Here is a 22,293-nt window from a genome sequence, read left to right as displayed (position 1 = left end):
ATTGAGCCAGACATTGATCAGACAGCAAAGGCTAGAGGCAGTTCTTGTATGTAGGTCTTCCCCTACTTCAATTCATAATATACCTCGGGATGCTTTTCTTAGCCCTATTTCTTGGGACCCAGTCTTGAAAAAGAAATTTCCTGCCGTCCACTTCTGTTGCAGGAGACAACAGAAAAATTGCATACTGAAAATTTCAGAGCTGAAAAGGGCCCTGGGGCCCAAACTATTCAGAAAAATATTGTTTGAATCGGTGGAAAGACGTGAAGAGACAGACTACAAGCTCCTGGAGGGTCTTTTCCCTCTTTTTGTATCTCCTGCGCTTAGCTTAGTGCCTGACACATAGTAGCCGCTTAATAAATGTTTATTGAACTGAATTAAGATCGCATAGTTAGTACTCTTCAACAAATATTTGACTGAATGAAATAAATTATACGGATTAACGTGGCATTTTATGTATTTAGTATATGTCCTGTTAGAACTTTATGACGGAAAAAAAAAAAGGAACCGGCTTTCCTGCCGTGTAAACGGGTGAAAATGAATGACAAACTATTCAGAGCTCTCAGGGTCCGCATAACATAGACTCCGCCCCCTTTCTGCTCAGTTTCTCGGAGAAGGCGTGGCCTCGGGGAGACAGGCGGGCCGTGACGAGCGGAGCGTGCACACTGACGACCAATCCGGTGCCCTCCAGGAGAGGCGTGCCCGTGACGAGCTGAGCGTGCGCACTGACGACTAATCCGGTGGCCGGAAACTGCTTCTGCCCGGTCCTGTGATCTCTCGGCTTCCGGCGACGGAGCGAAGGGGAATTTGTGTGGGGCCCGGTCGTCTCTTCCTGGCGGCTTCTTCTCCTCTTCCCTTTCTCGAGTCTTTCCCCACCTTTCCCCTCCTCCTCCTCTGGCTCCTCTCGCTCTTCCTTCCGCTCCCCGGCCCGCGGTCCGTCTCTTCTCTCACCTTTCCCACCCCTCGCCTGACCCTGGCTAAGCGGCGGGCGGGCTCGGTTTCCCAGCAGCCCCCGGGGGCCCCCGCGAGCCGAGGGTCCGTTCCCGGGAGCCGCGCACGCTGCTCCTCCTCCTCTCGAGGTTCGGGCCGTGGGCAGGGAGTCGCCTCCCCCGCTCCTCGGGGCGGTGGCGGGGGTGGAGGCGGTGGCGGGGGTGGGGGCGGTGGTGGTGGCGGCGGCGGCGGCGGCGGCGGCGGGGGCGGCGGGGAGCGCCCTCGGAGGGAGCTCGGGGCGGAGGTAAGCTGTCCGTGTTTACGTCGGAGCGGGCCAGGGGGCGGGGCCGGCCCGGTGGGGAGGGGGAGGGGGTGGAGGCAGGCGCGTGGTGATTGGCCGGACTGGCTGCACCCGCCCGGAGGACGGGGGTTCTAATCCCACCTCGGGAGCTCACTGCCTCGGTGCCCTTGGACCAGCGTCCCTTAAGCCTTGCCCTTCAGTGTCTTTCTTCATCTGTAAAATGAGAGATGTGCATTACGTGGCGTGTGAGGCCCTTTGCAGCCATAGAGCCTGGAGTCGGGAAGACCTGCGTTCAAATCCAGCCTCAGACAAACTCAGCTGTTGGCCTCGGGTTTCCTCCTCCGTAAAACGGAGATCGTAGTAGCACCTACTTGTCAGATGACTTCATGCTTGTAAAGCGCTTAGCACAGTGCCTGGCACATGTTAGCTCTGCTTACTGTCTTAAGAACCTGGTGGGACCCGAAGCGCATTGCTCCCATCCCTCCTAAGAAGGAGCATTTAGGAAGTCCTTACTGTATGCCAGGCAGTATGACGATCTGTGAGAATGTAAAGAAGGTTCCTTTCCAAGCCTGAACTCCCCACACGTAGAGCTGCACTGCGCTGTCCTCCTTTATCTTTACCGTTTGGAGGTGTGCTAAGGGGGACCACTTAGCTGTCAATGAAAAAAAGGCAAAAAGTCATTCCTGCTCTCCAAGAACTCAGATTGATGGAGGAGCAACTACGTACAAATAAGATAAATACAGAATGAATTGGAGAAAATCTCAGGGGAAGGCAGTAAGATTAAGAAGGACTGAGAAAGGCTTCTTGGAGGGGATGGAACTTAGTTGAAACTTTGAGGAAGCCAACAGGCAAAGTTAAAGAATTCTAAAGCAGGAGGGCAGTTGTTGAAAATCACTTTCCTAGTCTTCCTTTTTTTTTTTTTTCTGTAGACTGTTAAGGAGAGAGGCAGTGTGGTCTAGTGGATGTAGACTTAGACCAGCTTGGAGTTAGAAAAGTCAAATCCCACTTCTGGCATGCTGGCTGACTGACTTTGGGCAAGCGACAACCTCTCAGTGCCATGGTAGTTCAGTAAGACTTTAAGTTGCCCAAAAACTGTAGACCTGCAGTAGACAGAATTTTCTTATTTGGAGTTCCCCATACTAGTGAAATCCCAGGCCCTACCAAAGACAAGTATGAAAAAGACCAATAAAATGACACAGACATCATAGGTATTAACTTATTTCTCACGTGGTTGCATGACCTTGGGACTTGTCTGACTTTACCATGCCCAAGGAAACTCATTAATAGGATAACTTCGTTTATTATCCTGTAAGATATCCTCAACCTTGATACTCCACCTTGTTACTACCCTCTGTCCATCCTCCCTCTGCTTTTCAGCTTCCTTTTGTGTTTCATATTGCCCTATTAGGTAATAATCTTGAGGGCCGGTACTGTCTTTTTTCCTAATTTATTTCCCCACTGCTTAACACAGTGCCTGGCACATAGTAGGCGCTTAGTAAATATTGATTGATTTGCTGTTACTATAATTGAGATTTTGATTATTAGTGAAGTTTAAGTTAGACATTTTTTCTGTTTGTTGTTTACTTTTTCAGTTGTGTCTGACTCTTCCTAATCTTTTCTAGGGTTTTCTTGGCACAGATATTAGAGTGGTTTGCCATTTCTTTCTCCAGCTTATTTTACAGATGAAGAATCCAAGGCAAACAGGGTTAAATAACTTGTCCAGGGTCACATAGGTAGTCAGTGTCAGAGGCCAGATTTGAACTCAGAAAGATGAATCTTCCTGACACCAGGCCTGGCACTTTATCCACTGAGTTACCTTGCTGCCTCAATTAGTGAACTTTAGAGATTTTTTTTCTAGGCCACTATACAAATTGTATTGGATGAGAGAAGGGAGCTTATGTGTGAGAAGCAAAAGAAGGTAAACTCTGAACCCTGCCAACAGGTTGGATATGGAGGGTGAGACAATGAAGAGGTGAGGATAACACCAGGGTTTCAGTCCTGGGGGACTGGGAGATGGTAGTGCCCTTGACAGTAATAGGGAAGTTTGGAAGGGAAGTGGTTTGGGGTAAAGACAATGAGTTCAGTTTTAGGAATGTTGAGCCTGAAGGATGGAGGAGAATTACACTTAACTGTGTATTTTTCCATTTTCCTTTACGAATCAGAAGTTTTTAAAGGTTTTGAAAGTTGCTTTGTTTAAATTATCACAGTTAGAGATATACTTATAAATTAATATGGGGGAAATGGTCTTGGTGCTGGTCTTGATGTCCCAGCTAGCAGAGGATGACCAATAAATCAGAAATGGAAGGAGAAAGTAATGCATATGTAAAAAAAGAAAGTTAAGGAGATCAGAAATCTGTACAGAAGATTGGTGATAAGAGAGACACAGTTTAAATTTGTTTACATTTAGTTATTGAACACAGGATGTCTCTTTGGGTTGATAGGTGAAAAAAGTTATAAAATTCTTTTATTTCTTTTGAAGAGTTATTGTTTTGGGTATATGAAAATGGTTGGTAGAAAAATATTTATTCAACTTTTTGTCCTCAAGATGTCCCTATCTTTTATATGGAAAATAATAAATACTAGGTTGCAATAATAAAACTCAAGTGTATTTGATTTTTTGTGGTTATAAAGTAGCCACCTGGAAATTCGCCTGTCAGTGGGCAGCCCCAGACATTTCCTTACCTGCCTTGCCCTTGGATATTTTCCATCACCCCTTGACGAGGCCTGGAATCCCTAATCTGTGTCTAGCTTACCTACTGGTAGCAATCACTATTTGTTTATTAATCGCCTACTCTGCTACGTACTGTGCTAAGAGCTGGACAGACTAAAAGACGCAAAACCCCCAAAACAAGAACAACAAAACCAAGCCCTCAAGGAACTTGTAATCTAGTGGAAGTTAACCTGCAAATATATGTAAAGCAAACTGTCAATAAAATAAATAGGAAGTAATTAAAAGAGGACTTCCAGTAGAATAAAGGAGAGTTGGAAAAGCTTGAGAAAGGCAAATTCTCTATTTGATACTGCATTTCCATCTATCTTACTGGCCATTATCCCCAACCCTGTTTCTTTTCTGCCCATGAGAGTTACTGAGTTTAGGTGTTTTTTGTCTACGTTTTGGAAGCTTATTTTGGTCCTATGTGTATCAAAAGACCCATTATTATTATTACCTTGTGTATTTTTGCATTTTAAGTATAAAGGGAAAAAAGGGCAATTTAAACTATTTTGAGCTTTTTCTGTATATCTTTTCTTAGCAGTAAATTCATTAGGGGAAGAAAAACTGAGAAACTGTTTTCTGTTTAGCTAAGGGCCAGGGAAGGAAAGAAACTGTTGGGAAGCAGTTGTTTTTGTGTGGAAAGAGAAATGAAGCAGGGAATTTCCTGGGGCTTTGAGAAGATTACAGAGTGGGCATTGGGGCTGTAAGTCATGGAGTACCACACTTTTGAAATAACAGTTAAGGATTATTCAAGGGGTAGTAGAAAGATTTATGATGAGCTCATGCAGGTTTTATGTAGCACATTATACAAATAAGAATTATGTAGAACTGATATTAAAATATGCCATCAATGGAATGTATGATCAGAAATGACAAAAATGAAAGATAATCAGTGATTCCATTGAGATGCCTAGAATATCAAGAGAATTTGAGGATAGGAATTTGTGGGTGGACAGGAACAAGAATTCCCGCAAGATGGGCAGGCATGAATACTTCCTAAAGATGAGATTGGAGTATAAGCTGTGAATGGGGAGATCACAGGATTTAAAAAAATCTTGACAAGCTAGAATGTTGTGCAGAATGTAATAGTGATAAATTGTATATGTTAGACAATTTTTTTTCTTTAAAACTATTGCTTTTTATGTTAGCGAGGCAATATTAGAACATTTTGAACCAGATGAAGATGTTTTTTAAAAACTTGGGAGTAAATAAAATCTCAGTCACTATATTAGCTTGACTAGCATAAATTTTGTTTATATGATACAAATCTTTAAAATGAAAACAAAATGCTCTGATGTGCACCTTTTATCTCTGCCTGAGTTTGCATGTTCATCCTTGATCTCAATTGTAAGCCTTTCCAGTTATACAGTGTAGTAGTTCTGTTTGTGAGTTTGGTCTCAGTTATTTCAAACCAAAGTATTTTATGGTTGTTGTCTCTTTTTTTGGTTAAAGTAGTACAAGATGTCAAAAATTAGAAGAAAGGTCACAGTGGAAAATACCAAGACCATATCTGATAGCACATCCCGAAGACCAAGTGTATTTGAAAGGCTTGGACCCAGCACTGGAAATACAGCTGAGGTGAGTCCTTAGCAGCATAGACAGGAGGGTCTTTTTGGAAATCATAATGCTGAATGTTGGTTTGATTTGGCAAAGAACTGTTAGTTTTTAATATAGGAATGTTTATAAAAGTTATTTTTGGTAGACTTTTTTGATATTTTCAAAAGAATTGAAAAAAATTTTCATAAACTTTTTTCTTTATTTGCCTTTTATTTGTATTACTTTTAGAATATATTATCAGATTAGCTGGAATGATAAAACTTGTTTTGCTTTTGCATCTCAGGTATCTTATTATTAAAATTTCATGGAATTCATCCAGTAATACCTATCTGTTTTAGACACAGTGCCGTAACTGGCTGAAGACTGGCAACTGTCCCTATGGGAATACATGTAGATTTGTACATGGCCCTTCACCTCGAGGCAAAGGTTATAGCAGCAGTTATAGAAGGTAAATTTAGCTTTCAGAAAATTACTCATAAACTCTTGGAAAATGTCAACATTTGTCATGTAAAAATAGAAAATCTGGTGAGTAGTTTTGGGGGTGTAGGGAAGGGAAAGCAGTAAACTTTTATAAAGTTGTTAAAAAGAAACACTGGTATGTCCATATTGGATATTTCAAAAACATTTTCAAGCTTAATTCTTCATTTGAAATTTTTTTTCATTGATTTATTTATTTTTAGTTTTTAGCATTTACTTCCACAAGATTTTGAGTTCCAAATTTTTCTCCCCATCTCTCCCCTCCCTCCACCTCAAGATAGCATGCATTCTGATTACCCCTTCCCTCAATCTGCCCTCCTTTCTATCACACCTCCCCCGTTTTTCTTATCCCCTTCCCCTCTGTTTTCTTGTAGAGCAAGATAGATTTCTATACCCCATAGCCAGTATGTCTTATTTCCGAGTTGCACGTAAAAACAAATTTTAACATTTGTTTTTAAAATTTTGAGTTCCAGCTTCTCTCCCTTCCTCCTTCCCCACCCATCCCCATTGAGAAGGCAAGCAATTTGAATTAGGTTATACATGGGTAGTCAGGCAAAATACTTCCAAAACAGTCATGTTGTGAAAGACTAACTATATTTCCTTCCATCCTATCCTGCCCTCCCGTTTATTCTATTCTGTCTTTTGACCCTGTCCCTTCTCAAAAATGTTTACTTCTAATTATGCCTTCTTCACATTTGCACTCCCTTCTGTCATCCCCCCACCCCTGCTTATTCCCTTCCCCCTACTTTTCTATAGTGTAAGATAGACTTTCATACCAGTGCATGTTATTCTCTCCTTAAGCCAAATCTGATAAGCATAAGGTTCACTCTTTGCCTCTCACCTCCCTCTTCTTCCCCTCCATTGAAAAAAGCTTTTTCTTGCCTGTTTTATGTGAGAGGTAATTTGCCCCATTCTCTTTCTCCCAATATATTCCTCTCTCACCCCTTAATTTTAATTTTTTTTAGATATCATCCCTTCATATTCAGTTCACCTCATGCCTTCTGTTTTTATATATATATATATATGTATACACACACATATGTACACACATAACACATATATATGTATATCTATATATAGATATATATGTACACACACACACAATCTTTCCATGTAGGAATGTAAACAGTTCAACTTTAGTAAGTTCCTTAGGATTTCTCTTTCTCTGTTTACTTTTTCATACTTCTCTTGATTCTTGTGTTTGAAAATCAGATTTTCTGTTCAGCTCTGGTCTTTTCTTCAAGAATATGTGAAAGTCCTCTATTTCATGGAATGACCATTTTTTCCCCCTGAAGTATTATACTCAGTTTTACTGGGTAAGTGATTCTTGATTTTAATCCTATCTCCTTTGACCCCTGGAATATCATATTCCAGTCCCTCCGATCCCTTAAGATAGAAGCTAGATCTTGTGTTATCCTGATTGTGTTTCTACAATACTCAAATTGTTTCTTTCTGGCTGCTCGCAATATTTTCTCCTTTACCTGGGAACTCTAAAATTTGGCTACAATATTCCTAGGAGTTTTCCTTTTGGAATCTTTTTTAGGAGGCGCCCAGTGTATTCTTTCAACATGTATTTTACCCTCTGGTTCTAGAGCGTCATGGCAGTTTTCCTTGATAATTTCTTGAAAGATGATGTCTAGGCACTTTTTGGGATCACAGCTTTCAGGTAGTCCCATAATTTTTAAATTGTCTCTCCTGGATCTGTTTTCCAGGTTAGTTGTTTTTCCAATGAGATATTTCACATTGTCAGTTATTTTTTCATTCTTTTAGTTTTGTTTTATAATTTCTTGATTTTTCATAAAGTCATTAGCTTCTGTCTGCTCCATTCTAGTCTTTAAGAAATTATTTTCTTCGGTGAGCTTTTGGACCTCCTTTGTCATCTGGCCAACTCTGCTTTTTAAACTGTTCTTCTCCTCATTGGCTCTTTGGATTTTCTTTGCCATTTGGGTTAGTTTATTTTTTAAGGTGTTATTTTCTTCAGCAAATTAAAATCCAAAGATGTATGTTAAACATTATTTATACTATTAGTGTGTGTACATAGATGCTTATGTTTTCTTTCAGTTCTCCTTTTCCTTGCCCTCTGCCTTCCCCAGTTCCTTAGCTGGCATTAAATCACCATTTCTGAATTTTGCTTGAGTTAAGATGCATGTTGTTTTTATTAGTTGTTGCTGCCTTTGTTTACAAACATGCTGCATTAGCAAATTTATACATTTATGGTTCTGAGTATGAGTAGTTCCCTTATGTTAAATATAATGTTAAGTCTCATAATTCCATTTCTCAATTTTATTTCTTGTATTTTTGCTTTGACAAAGTGGTCTCAAACCCAGTTAATATGCCAGATGATTGACTAATTTAAACAACTCAATAGTATTAGCCTTTCAGCATGAAGATGGGAAAAGTCAAACTTCAATTTCCAAATTTCTGTGTCTAATATTGTGCCTGATTCCCCACCTCATTCAGTGATGTCTGACCAAAATAAATATTTAACTGTGTATTTGTTGAATAGTATTGAGAATATTGCTCATTTTTTCCTGTGTATGCAGAGTTGGATTACATGGATTGATTTTTCCAAGCTTTGAGTAGTCATTAAAATTTTTGAAGTATCCATATTTAAGAGTGATTTTTCTGGTTACTTCTCGAGTCATATAACATAATATTTTCTTTCTTTTTCTAAATTATGTAGGTCTCCAGAAAGACCAACTGGTGATCTCAGGGAAAGAATGAAGAATAAGCGGCAAGATGTGGAAACAGAGCCTCAGAAACGAAATACAGAGGAGTCATCTTCACCAGTTAGGGTAAGAACAAGTTTCCTCAAATATCAGATACCTTTAAAAGACTTTTATGTTCCAATTTGTTAGAAAGTTAAACGTATGATTTTGATTTATCCTTAGGTTAAATTTTTAGCAGCATTCTTTAAGATAGCTGAGAAATGTTATTTAGCAAAAATCCACCTAACTTGCTTTAAGTTCTTTATTGTAATTCAGACGCTATAGCACTTGAGAGGTTGATTACCTGGAGCTTAATCTGGGTTTTAGATGGGTGTCTAAATCCTGACGGGATCACTGTGGAGCTGGTCCTTGATTTTATTACTTTATTTACAGGTGAGTAGACTCTGGGAGTATGGAATCACATCAACAAAATGAGAATTATGTAGTAGAATTCAACTTACAAATTTATAATAGACATTTGAAAACATAATGAAGGTTGATTACTTGTCACAAAGACATTTTTTCCTGGTGGATAGGTCTTTTCTGGAATTTAAATTACAAATTTTGAAGGTTGCTTAGTAAGTGTACAATTATAGTAAAGAGAATTGGATTTTCTTAAGAGATTTGCATTCCGTCTTGAAAATCTGGTCATTATAATCAGAGCTCCTTTTCTGGACAATATGGGGTAAACATTAATAGATTATTACTCTTTGACTCCCCTTTTCCTGGACTCTGCAGTGTACTACTCTTTGAAGACCATTTGACCCCGGATATGTTAAAATTAACCAAATAATATATTATCTTTGATTATATTCTGTATGCTTTGGTGTGATTAAAGGAATGTACAAATCATGTCGGGGGTAGCAGTTTTTGTCTTGCCTAAATTTAGAAAATATACTTCCTTTTGTGCTTTTGTTTTCTTTGGCTCTGATTACAATATTTAATTTAATACAACGTTTATTAAGTGCTTACTATATTTTAGTCACTATACTAGACACTTGGTATTCAGAGACAAAACCTAATCCATGCTCTTAAGGAGCTTCACTTTATTGCTAACTGTCTTAGGAGAAGATTGGGTCCTGGAGATGGTTAGAAGTAAGGTCTGTGCTATGTGTAGTTCTGCAGTGCTACTCCTATAGCCTTATCTTAACACAACAAAGAACTTAAAGCAGTTTAGATTTTTTTAGATTCTAAAAGGCCTAAGAACACCTTATACAAGATATTTGATGAAAAACCATTTTCTTACCCAAAGTATTTAAATCTCAGGGATTTGAGAAAGAGGAAATCTTCATGTTCCCTGACCTTTTTTCCTTATTTTAAAGTCAGAAAATTATGAAAGAGAATACTTTTATTTAGCCTGGCATGAACTGATATCTGTTTGATGTATTTCAATTCTGAATAAAAGAATAAGGGAAAAAAACCCCTTAGGATTCTGAGTCTTTTGTAGAGATATTTGCTTGTAAAAGTGTTTAATTATTAAAATTAATTTTTGTTGTCAGCAATCAGACTTAAAGCTATTACATATTACTCTAAAGAGATGTTTAGCATTCTAACATGCTTTGAGACTATGATGTCAATTAAAATTTAACCAAAATAAAATTCAGAATTCACAAGTTAGTTTTTATGAATGTTTTGGTGAATGCTACCTTTCTTTGTGCAAATTACTTGCCTTTAAGGCTATCAGACTAGCATTATAGTAGATTTTTGTTTCAAGCAAGGAAAAACTTCCTAAGAATTAGAGCTCTCTACCAGTGGAATGGAATAATAGTGACAGGATGACTTAGTGGGTGGAGGGTTGGCTGTAGCGCCAGGTGAGTTCAGATCTGCCCTTCACCTGCTGGATACATGGGTAAGTCCCTTCACCTTGCGTTATCTTAAGCAATTCCAACATATTTTATAAAATACTTATGGATCTCTTTCAGGTGGTGATGGGTGGATTCCTTGAATACTTATTTTGCCCTCTGGTTCTAGAATCTCAGGGCAGTTTTCCTTGATAATTTCATTAAAAATGATGTCTAGGCTCTTTTTTTGATCATGGCTTTCAGGTAGTCCCATAATTTTTAAATTATCTCTCCTGGATCTGTTTTCCAAGTCAGTTGTTTTTCCAATGAGATATTTCACATTCTCTTCCATTTTTTCATTCTTTTCATTCTTTTGTGATTTCTTGGTTTCTCATAGAGTCATTAGCCTCCATCTGTTTCATTCTAATTTTGAAAGAACTATTTTCTTCAGTGAGCTTTTGAACCTCCTTTTCCATTTGGCTAATTCTGCTTTTTAAAGCATTCTTCTCCTCATTGGCTTTTTGAACCTCTTTTACCAATTGAGTTAGCCTATTTTTCAAGGTGTTATTTTCTTCAGCATTTTTTTGGGTCTCCTTTAGCAAGCTGTTGACTCACTTCTCATGATTTTTTTGCATCTCTCTCATTTCTCTTCCCAGTTTTTCCTCCACCTCTCTAACTTGATTTTCAAAATCCTTTTTGAGCTCTTCCATGACCTGAGCCCATTGAATATTTATTTTGGATGTTCGTGATACAGAAGCCTTGAATTCTATGTCTTTCCCTGATGGTAAACATTGTTCTTCCTCATCAGAAAGGATGGGAGGAGATATGTGTTCACCAAGAAAGTAACCTTCTATGGTCTTATTTTTTTTCCCTTTTTTTGACATTTTCCCAACCACTTACTTGACTTTTTGGTCCTTTGTCAAGAGTAGGGTATACTCTGGGAATCTGTGAGATCTCAGTTCCTCCAAGGTGGCACAAGCAAGCGTGTGCTGGTCTGGACACAGAGAGGGATTTTTATGCCCAGAATTTTAGCAGTTACCTCTCCACGACCACCTGGCCTCCAGTTCCCAAGTCAGCACTAGGGGCTTATTTTCAGATAAGGTGGATGGGCAGGGCCACCATTGAGTTTGAGACAAAGACCAGCTGGGCCAGGGCCTTCACCCAGGGCTGAGGTAAGACTCAGCTCTTCAATGCCCCCAGGGATTTTTATGCTGCTGCTGTGCAGGCTCTGTGGCTGCTACCTGCTGCTGGAGCTATGGGAAGGCCTTTCTTCCTTCCTGGCCAGCTGATAAAACCCCATCACTGACCTTTGACGCCTGTTACTGTGACTGGAGATTCCGCCCTGGAGGTGTCCTCCTCCCAGTCTCGTAGCACGGTGCCACTTGGCCAAGGCTGGGCTGGGCACCACGTCCTGCGCAACCGACGTTTCCATGGGCCTTTCAGGTCACCATGGGCTGGATATCTCCTCCACTCTGTTGTTCTCCATTTCTGTTCCTCCAAAATTTATTGAGAGTCCCTCTTTGCAGGTGTTTTATGGGCTGTGGGGAGGACCCTGCGTAAGTGTGTCTTTCTTGTCCACCATCTTGGCTCCGCCCCCTAAAGTTTTATTTCTTAAGTTATAACTGCAGTATGATTTCCATGAGAGGTTTCTACAGGCTCATGATTGTGAGGTTGTACTTTATTTAACTTGATAAAAATTTAATTGGGCAGCTAGATGGCGCCATAGTGCACAGAGTGTTAGGCTTGGAGTCAGGAAGACTCATCTTTGTGAGTTCAAATCTAGCCTCAGACACTTAGTGGTTGTATGACCCTGGGCAAGTCATTTCACCCTGTTTGCCTCAGTTTCCTCATCTGTAAAATGATCTGGAGAAGGAAATGGCAAACCACTCCAGTATCTCTGCCAAGAAAACCCCAAATTAGGTCACGAAGAGCTGAATGTGACTGAAATGACAGAATGACAAAAGCATTTAATCTTGAACTCCATCTGCTTACTATACAGGTGGCTAAAGTTTTATCACCTTTGTTGTGATTGCCTTATCCTCTCTCCCCAGTCTCTATCCCTTAAGTCAGTGGTGTCAAACTCAAATAGAAATGAGGCTGTATATTACTGTATATATACAGTAAACAAACTGTATGAAAGGATCCCTGTTGGCTGTATATTAACATTTGTTATTGTTCAATCGTATCCAGCTCTTGATGACCAACTCTTCATGTGTTTTCTTCACAAAGATAGTGAAATGACTTGCCATTTTCTTCTCCAGCTCATTCACAATGTTAGCATTATCTATGTTAAATATTTACTCATTTTGTTAAATATTTCCCATTTATATTTTAATCTGGTTTAGATGTACCTCCCATTGTTGGCTGCAGTGCTGCCTTGGGCATGTTTGACACTTCTGCCTCAGAGTGACCAGTTTCCTTCCAGTTTCTGGTGAAGTTTACTTCTATCATCCCTTCTTTCTTTATAATCTTCAGTCTCTCCCTAACTATTGGTGTTTTCCTTGCGTGCTTTAGTTGCCTTATCCTTAAACTCTCACCATGTCTTACTAGCTTTGTTAGCTCTGCCTTTCTCAGTCAAACTCCTTAACTCTATGTCTGTCTCAAGGCTCTGTCCTGGTCTCTTTTTTCTCTCTCACTTTGCAACCTCATCAGCTCCCAAGAGCTCAGTTAGTCTTCATGTTAGTGATTTCCTATATATCCAATCCATCCAAGCCTAGTCTCCCTCCACAGCACTAGTTCTACATCAGCAACTGCCTGTTTCAAAACTGGATGTCTTGTGATCATTTCAAACTCAGCCTGTCCAAAATAGAACTCCTCTTTTCCCTCAAATTTCACCTCTCTTTTGATCTTCTTTATTATTGTTGGAGACACTTGTATTCTTTCAGTCCCCTCTGTTACGTAACCTCAGTGTTTTCTCTGACTTCTCACTTTCCCTCATCCATGATAGCATATTAGTTGCCATATCTTGCTGTTTCAGCCTCTACAACATCTTTTGCATACATTCCCTTCTCTCTACTCTTAGAGCCAACGTTGTAATTGAGGCCTGTATCATCTCTCACCTGAACTGTTGCAGCAGTCTCCTAATTAGTCTCTTGGTGTTAAGTCTCTTCTTACTCTGGTGCATATTCTGTACAGAAGCTACCAAAGTGATTCTCATAAACCATAGGTCTGACCAACGTGTTCTCCCTTCTCTCCAAGAAGAATTTTAAACTCTCTTTGGTATTTAACACTCTTTGCAGCCTGGCTCTATTCTACCTTTCTTACTATGTTACCCATCTGCTCTGTTCTAGTCATTCTAGCATTGATTGTTCCTTCCATAGAACCCTCCCATTTCCCTATTCTTTGTCTTTTCATTGACTCTCTCACATACGTTCAATGTTCTCCCTTTTCAACTCTTGTCTTTTAGAAATCCTTGATTTCAGAGCTAACTTTTGCATGAAGCTTTTTTTGGGCCTTCTGACTCTCTAGTGCCTTTCCCTGCAAGGTTACATTTTTGTCTGCAACTGTTTTTGTGTGTGTTGTTTCCTCCAATTAGACTGTAGTAGCTCCTTGAGGCTAGGGGCTGTTTTGTTTTTGTATCCCTAGTGCACAGCACAGTGTCTGGCACATATTATTTCATATGTTAGCTTTAAATATCAAAATTTCAGTTGCATTAAGGATCACATTAAATTTTGCATAGTTTGTTTAAGGGCTTCTTTTGCATAAAAGGAAATTTACAGAATAACCAAAATGATTCTTAAAACTTGCTAGAAGGTTTCCTGTGTATTGGGAACACATAGAAAAGTACTGTTTAAAAACTCTTCATGAATATGGGCACCTGAAATTAGAATCTCCGATTGACTGTGTTAGATTAGTCTTTTATTATACCTATAATGGCATGTCTAGATTATATATGAAAATGATGGCATTTTCGTACCAGCATGGCAAGATTATGAAATAGATCTACCTGTTAGTCTGTAGATTTTATTATACCCTCCCCCCCTTTTTTTTTTCCGCTTTTTGTGTTACTTTTATTTTACTTTTCTGATCTAATGAGTATTTTTCTCCCTCTTATCCCCTCCCTTCATCCCGATTGGAAAACAAAACATTTGTTAGAAAAAAAAAAACCAAGCTCATGTAATAGGCAAGCTGAACACAGTCCTGCATTGGCCATGCCCATAAGGGTATATCTCATTCTGCATCTTGAGTTTGTCACCTCGGTCTGGAGGGTGAATAGCTTGCTGCTTCATTCCTTTAGAGTCATGACTAGACATTGCATTGTTCACCATTCTTAAGTCTTACACAGTTTATAGACCTTTTTGAGATTAAAAAAGGAGAAAGTTGAAAATGATGTTACTTTTGTATATAACCTACTTGTTAATAAAATTCTTAAAATGAGAACTAGACAAATCCAGTGTGCTGTGTTGCCATGCTACCCAGCAGCGTGTTGTGGTAAGCTTGATTTTTTGGTAAAGCTTTACCCTCAGTGTACATTTCTTACTAACCATTCGTGCTCATTAATTTACTAGCCTGATATTAGGTAGGAGACATATTTGGTTACGTTTGCTCAGTGTTTTCCTTGACTCTTCACATAAGTGTTTATGTAGTACAGTGGATAGGACTCTGGGCCTGGAGTCAGGATGAGCTGAGTTCAGATCTGGCCTCAGATAATTATTAACTGTGTGGCCCTTGACAAGTCACTTCGCCTCTATTTGCCTCAGTTTCATCAATTGTAAAATGGCAATAATAACAGTACCTACCTCCTAGGGTTGCTGTGAGGATCTAATGAGATATTTGTAAAACACTTAAAGTGCTTGGCACACAGTAGGTGCTATATAAATAGATATTCCCTCTGCTTCCTTTTCTCCTTTTCAATTGCTAATGTACTTGTTGAAGCTTGGTTTAGGATTTGATCCTTGTGAATAGAAGACGGGGGGAAAAGAATATGATTGACAGGAACTAATGGCCACTAGGAGTTTTGCTTGTGCAACCCCAGTAACTCTCCTAGTCAAATGTATATGTCCCCTTCTTTGAGCTTTTCTAGAGGGTTCTCTAGGCTCTTGATGACACTGAATTTGAGCTAGACCTGAAATTGGGCTTTATTGCTCTATATAATTACGTGCTCCCTTTTTTATTACCTCTTTTTTTGTCTTGTTTTTTCTTGAAAGTCAGCTTTTGAGGTCCATGTAGAGAGATTTTTTTTCAGCCCTGTTGGAAGTACCCAGTAGGATGCTTTAATTTTTTTTTATACTGTAAGTTTTTTGGAAGCTTGAGTAGAGTATGAGATACAAGGTTTTTGTGGCACAGTGCTTCTCTCTTGTTCTAAGCAGGTATTTTTATTCTTTATGCCAAAACCATATGTGTTCTTTCATGGGCACTCCTTGTCATGCCAATTTGCTGTGCTCTAGCCATAACCTCTTAACTGACAGTCCAGTTCTTAACTTGACTTCTGATTGGTGAGAATTCACCTGTGTGAACGGTGACTTCACTTTATCATCCTTGTGATTTCTTTGACCAAAATACCTCTTGTTGGCCACCGCTCCCCTGTAAGTGTTGTTTTCCCATATTTCCTATATATGTTGTCTTAACCTCTTAAAATGTAAGCTGCTTGAGGGTGGCTGTAATCTTTTTGTATTTGTATCTCCAGTGGTTACCACAGTTCATGGAATATCATAAGCATTTGGTAATTATGTGCCTTCTTAGTCATTCTTTCAGTGTTCAGGAGATACAATCATCCATTCATTGTTCTTTTCCCTACCATTATCCACTCTTACCACCTTTCAGTGGTATGTTCTCCCCTAGTAGAATTTTAGGTTCTTGACTCAAATGTTTCCTGTGAAGCCTTGGAATCTTCAGGAATAACATGTGCAAGTAGAATTTTAATGTACCAATAAAAATATTTGAAATTTAGTGCAGTTATTTAGCTAATCAGTGTGCTCTTAAAAAAAACAAAAGTTCATGCTAATATGGGGCTTGATGCCAGTATTTAAATCTCTGGAGATACTGTCTTTATTCAGAGCTTGTTTTTTTTTTTTTTGCCCTAGTTTCATTTAGCTGTAGATTCAGGGCTTACTCACAAGTTATCTTTACTAAAAAGGTGATAGGATAGCCACCATATTTATTTATTTGGCATTTCTCTTCCTGACTATATCTTTGGAACGGGAGACCTTCATCTTGGCTGCCTCTGAAATAGCTTAAAGGTGGAGTTTGCGGTTTTAAAGAAAAATTCATAGCCATTTGTAGGGGACTAAAATGATAAGAGAAAATTACAAAGCTTTAAAAAGTCATGTTACTCTTTCCTTTATTAAAAAAAAAGAAAATTAGCTTAAAACTTACCTTAATTTTGAATACTAATTCACTTTGCAAAAATATATTTTATCTCTGTGTTGGCTCCCATCTCATTAATAGAGAATCATAATTGCTATTAAAACATTTATGAAATGTTCTTGACAACTGGTTTTGACAACTATTGTCAATGCAAATCAGTGAAATCTGGCTCTGATCTCTTCCTTCTTTCTTGGGCTTCTTTTATTTGGCCCTAGAATCAGCCTGTCTAAAACTTTTGGTTACCGTGATTAGTAATCTTGGATTTCATTCCCTTTCTTTTGCTGTGAAGCCAAGGGAATTCCTTGTCTGCATTTCAAATTCTGCCACTTCTAGTAGTTTAATCCTGTGGACCTCATGTGTGACAATACATTAATCTTTTGGTTACATAATGTGATTGCATTCAAATCCCCAGTCTGAAGAATCCTTCTTGTATGCCTCTTAACCTCCCTTTTGCCTCAGTTTTTTCTTATGTATAAAATAAAGGTGTTGGACAGCTGAAGTTCCTTCCTGTTCTGCATTTATGATACTACATGTCCTTATCTGTCAGTGTTTGTGTCTGTTACAAGTATCTCTAATATTCAAATTGTAAGCGGATCATTGTTTAAAAATGTTCAGAGAAGACATTGTCATTGTCGTGTAAGATTTAGCATCTTAATGAAAAGGTATAGATGTGGGGATGAAGATTACAAATTCATTAAGACAGGGATTGGTTTGTAATTTCCTGTAGTGTCTGGAGGCTTTTCAGATAATATTTAAAAAGTCTGATACAACTGGATGTTTAATTTGAGTTTTAAAATAGCTTATTTTTTATTATAGGCTTTTGTTTTATAGTCTAAGATTGTGCCTGGGTTAAAATGAAATTCTTCTAGTGAAGATAGCCTATTAGCCTTAACTTTAAATATTAATTTATTTACCTTTTAATGTTGTAAAAACAATTTATATGTGTTGATTCTTATTAAAGTAATTGTAAATTTTTGTTTAAAGGTAACTAGGATATAATAAAATCATTGTTCAAGAATATCATGTTGCTAGAAAAGAGTGTTGGGATATTTCTTAATCTGAAATAAAGTTATTAAATGTTTAAGAGTGCTGTCTATTAGAGAATATTTATGAAATTATGCTCAATCCCAGATCATTCCAGTATATAGTGTAAATGTTAAAATGACTATTTTCCCAGTACATATCACACATGGAAGGTCACAGAGTTTGTGTCCTTTGTTTTTTTCCCTTGAACCAGCTTGTAAATTGATAGAAAAAAATCCATACATTTTTAGCACCTTGTTCTTTATAAGGATATACTAGTAGAACAGTGGAATGAAATGTCTAGAATTTATTGTTTTGTTTGAGTAACTGAGATTGACTTACTGACATGATTATGAATAAGTATAAATCCAAAAATTGAGCTTAATAAAGCCATCCGTTTAAAAAAACAGACTATAGCATGTTTATATGTGTGCAATTTTAGAAAGAGTCTTCAAGAGGAAGACATAGGGAGAAAGAGGACATCAAAATCACCAAGGAGAGAACTCCAGAAAGTGAAGAAGAAAATGTAGAATGGGAAACTAACAGAGATGGTAAGTTAAAAAAGATGCCTTTTCTCCCAGCAGGTCAGTACATTTAGGAGTCTTGGGACCAGATTACTTAGTATTTGTTAACTATTATGCAAGCAGATGAAGTGCTGTAAAATCTACATTAACTAGAATTCTCAACTAAAATTGAGTTTAGTTCATTTAAAAATTGACTCCCTATTTATAATATTTGTAATTGTCACAGTACAGCTAGATTTTTATTGTAAAGTGAGTGTCTTGGGTTTAGGCTAAACTAAAGTAAGCGATCCAATTATAATGTTAGAAGATAAATAACCCTGAAGTCCGGTAAACCTTTATTAGCTAGAATACTTAGGAAATTTGATGTTCTGGGTAATTATCTTCTACTTAGTAATTTAAATTCATTTATTGAGTTTATTTAATGTATCTTGAGCATCTACTAGATTTATATATTAAGTATCATAATAGTGGCTGAAGCTCTTTGTACCTCATTTTATTTGAATTCTCATTGGGAGTTATTTCAAGGTTTTCTCCACTATAAGGTACTGAAGAGAATACTGGATAGGAAGTCAGAAGATAATTCAGATCCTGCCTTAGTCACTTAAAACCTGAGGGACATCACTTAACCTCTCTACCTCAGTTTTCCTAAATGTAAATTAGGGTTCAGTCAGAAGGATGCTAAGGTACTTTCCACCTCTAAATCTGTGATTTTATTAACCCAGTGTCACTTCCATCTTTCATGATGAGACTGGCTTAGCCGAATTTCAACAGAAGTATTGTACTTGTAGGCACTTAAGTGTTTATTGAATAAGTGAATGTTTTACTGAAGTGGTGGCTTTTATTGGAGTAGCCATCAGTGCATCTCCTTTCTCACAGTGTCAGGTAAGAGTAGTTTCCATTTCTTTATATAACCTCTTAGGATTTACAAAACGTTGTATATTCTTTATCTCACTTGGTTCTCACAATATCCCTATGAGATATGTACTACAGTACAGTAATCCCATTTTGCTAGATGAGAGAACTAGTGCACTTAAAAAATATGTTTTGTGCCTTGTCCATGGTCAGGAACTAGTACAAGACAGAAGTAGTCTGTAATCCAGGCCTTCTCTGAAATAAAGGTGGAGGAGCAGAATTACAGGAATGTGGACTAAGTCTCATGATCTTACTATAAGGGAACCAGTGTATTTTGTGCAGCAGAATTGCCAAGTGGCTTAGGATGAATAAGTGGGGAGAGAGGAAATGAGAGACAGAGGAAAATGGGTGTAGTACATTCCTACCAAATCCATGGACAAAGAGCAAAAAGATAATTCCTGTAGTTTCTTGGAAAGAATGGGCTGGGATGGGGTCATTTTGGGGGTAGAGAAAGGAGCTTCAAGGAGTGGGAGAGGCAGCAGAAGGAAGGTGTTGAGTCTTGGGGACTGAAGAGGCAGACTTTAAATTAACCGCAGGTTGGGGGTGTCACTGAAGAGCACCCTTATGGGGGAAAAGATGTGTACCTGTGATGGGAGTTGAGGACCTCATTATAGGTTTAATCTGGGGAGAAGTTGTTACATTGCGAGTTCACCTTTTTGGAGAGAATACTGTGCTTCCATGGACAAAATCTTTGCTGAATTGTGTGAGCTCCTATGGACCATAAGCAACCAGAAGAGGATGAAGGGGAGACATAGACTCATCATGGTCAATAGGAAGGAAACTAGTTACAGGAAGTGAAAGAGGCACAAGTGGAATGTACATTTTAGGACACAGTAATTTCTAGCAGATAGTGCTGTTTTTAGCCAATATTAATTCTAGCTTCATCATTGAATCACAGAAATCCCACTGTAAAATGTGGATATAGCCCATGAATCAGAGATTAAAATTTCAGAATAAGATAGGAAGGAAATTAGGGAAGATAACAGAGCAGACAAAAACTTAGGGGAAGGTGCAGTATAAAGAAAACTAGCAAACAAAACAGTTGGAGAAGAGGGAAGATTTTGAGTAGGGAAACAGAAGGGACAAAAGAAAGGATTAAATATATAACTGAATAGATTAAAAAAAGAAAAATAAAGTAAAATTCTAAAACTAGGGCAAGGGTGGACCAATGGTAACAAGGGGAGATTATAGGTTAGGAGGAAGAGAGACTCTGGGAATTGAGTTGCATCAAAATATTTTAAACAGAACTGATAGTGGGGACAAAGTATTCACCTGTAAGAGAAATGAGGGAAAAAACTTTGAAAAATGTGTTAAATAAACAAATGAAGAATAAACTTAACTCTGATAACTTTATATGTGAATGAACTGTAGCAATCCTGTAATATCAGAGGAATGGCAGAATGGGTAAAAATATAAAAGCTCACAATCTGTTGTTTACTAGAAACACATCTAAAAAGCAAAGACAGAATCAAAATGAGAGGTTGGAACAAAATTTACTGTTCATCAGATGAAATTGGAGTTGCAACAATGGTATTATATAAAGCAAAAAAACCTCACAAAAAACCAAGAGAATTATATTATGCTTTAATTATAGACAGTAAATTTCAGTTTTAATAAACACATAAACCAAATCCTATAGCATCTAAATTTATGCTGGAAAAGTTAGGGAATGAGTTATTAACCCAGCAAAGGAAAGAGTTGGTGATAGAACGTTGCAAAATGACTTCAATTACAGGAAGTTGAAAAGCTTTTGTATGAACAGAATCAGTGTAACTGGGATCAGAGGTCAGCTGGGAAAAAGTCTTGATCAGATACTTCTGATACAGGTCTGAAAGTCAAGAGTCACTGATAAACTAAGACATACTTAAAACCAAAACCCCAGTAGAGAAGTCCTCAAAGGATACGAACATCTCTCAAAAGAAGAATTACAAATTATTGAAAACCAGATGAGAGAATGATCCAGATCACTAATAATAAGAGAAATGCAAGACAAAACAACCCTGAGGTTTCACTTTACACCTACCAAGTTGGCAAAGATAGGGGAATAAGTAATAATATTGGAGAGTGTGTGGGCAGATTTATGCATTCTTGGTGGAGCTATAAATTGGTCTAATCATTCTGGAAAGCAGTTTGGAATTAATGCAAAGAAAATGACTAAAATATTCATGCCTTTCAGCCCAGAGAATCCACTGCTAAGTATTTCCCCAGCAAGGTTAGTGACAAAGGGAAGGATCTCATATACCCTCAAAAACATTTGTGCAGCACATTTTGGTATAGCAAAGAACTGGAAGAAAAAGTAACTGCCTTATCCATTGGGGAATGCCTAAACAAATTGTGGTATATACTTGAACTATATTGTTTTTTTTTTTTATTTTTTTTTATTTTTTTTATTTTGTAATGTTTAACAATCACTGCCATACAATTGTGATTTTATCCCCCCCTCCTACCCCCCACTCCCCCCCTCCCTCCCCACGACTGCATACAATTCTGTATAGATTCTACATATACTTTCCTATTGAGTATATTTTCACTATAGTCATGCTATGTAGTCAGACTAAGATAAATGAAAGAATCCGTATAACAAATCAGAACATGATACACAAACACATACACATACACAAACATGATCTGCTACAATATGTGAGTGACTTCCATATTTCTCTCTCTGAGTGTGGCAGGCATTTTGCCTTGAGATCCTCCATTGGGATTTTTTTTTTTTTTTTTTTGGTAAGAAGTTCTTGTGTTATTACAAAAATCTAAGTCTACCAGAAAAAACTCTCACACACTGTGGTTGTTGCTGTGCATAAAGTTCTCCTGGTTCTGCTCCTTTCACTCAGCATCAGGTCATATAAGTCCTTCCAGGCCTCTCTGAAGTCTTCTTGTTCATCATTTCTTATGGCACAATAGTACTCCATTACATTCATATACCATAATTTATTCAGCCATTCCCCAATTGATGGACATCCCCTTGACTTCCAGTTTTTGGCAACTACATAGAGTGCTGCTATAAATATTTTTGTACATGTGGGACCCTTTCCCATTTTTATGATCTCTTGGGGATATA

At 38.1% G+C, this 22,293-nt stretch overlaps 1 protein-coding gene across 14 annotated transcripts in view; it reads left to right on the top strand.

The window, feature by feature from the left end:
• The first annotated feature begins 1,131 nt into the window (after nucleotides 1-1,131).
• ZC3H13 (zinc finger CCCH-type containing 13) overlaps nucleotides 1,132-22,293 on the top strand; it is an 85,984-nt gene continuing 64,822 nt past the window's right edge. For 11 of the 14 annotated variants that reach the window (XM_072617215.1, XM_072617214.1, XM_072617218.1 and 8 more), the window contains exons 1-5: nucleotides 1,140-1,231; nucleotides 5,394-5,519; nucleotides 5,837-5,946; nucleotides 8,659-8,770; nucleotides 18,236-18,344. In XM_072617215.1, coding sequence (XP_072473316.1) covers nucleotides 5,403-5,519; nucleotides 5,837-5,946; nucleotides 8,659-8,770; nucleotides 18,236-18,344 — 448 coding nt within the window. In that variant the 5' untranslated portion in view covers nucleotides 1,140-1,231; nucleotides 5,394-5,402. Of the gene's footprint in view, nucleotides 1,232-2,137; nucleotides 3,201-5,393; nucleotides 5,520-5,836; nucleotides 5,947-8,658; nucleotides 8,771-18,235; nucleotides 18,345-22,293 lie in introns of those variants that run through there. The other 3 variants (XM_072617211.1, XM_072617206.1, XM_072617207.1) reach the window with 3 other exon arrangements.

This window comes from Notamacropus eugenii, chromosome 6 (assembly GCF_028372415.1).
Source record: "Notamacropus eugenii isolate mMacEug1 chromosome 6, mMacEug1.pri_v2, whole genome shotgun sequence".
In the NCBI taxonomy this organism is placed as follows: domain Eukaryota; kingdom Metazoa; phylum Chordata; class Mammalia; order Diprotodontia; family Macropodidae; genus Notamacropus; species Notamacropus eugenii.
The sequence above is the reverse complement of the archived record's forward strand: the minus strand, read 5'-3'. Positions and strand labels throughout refer to the sequence as shown.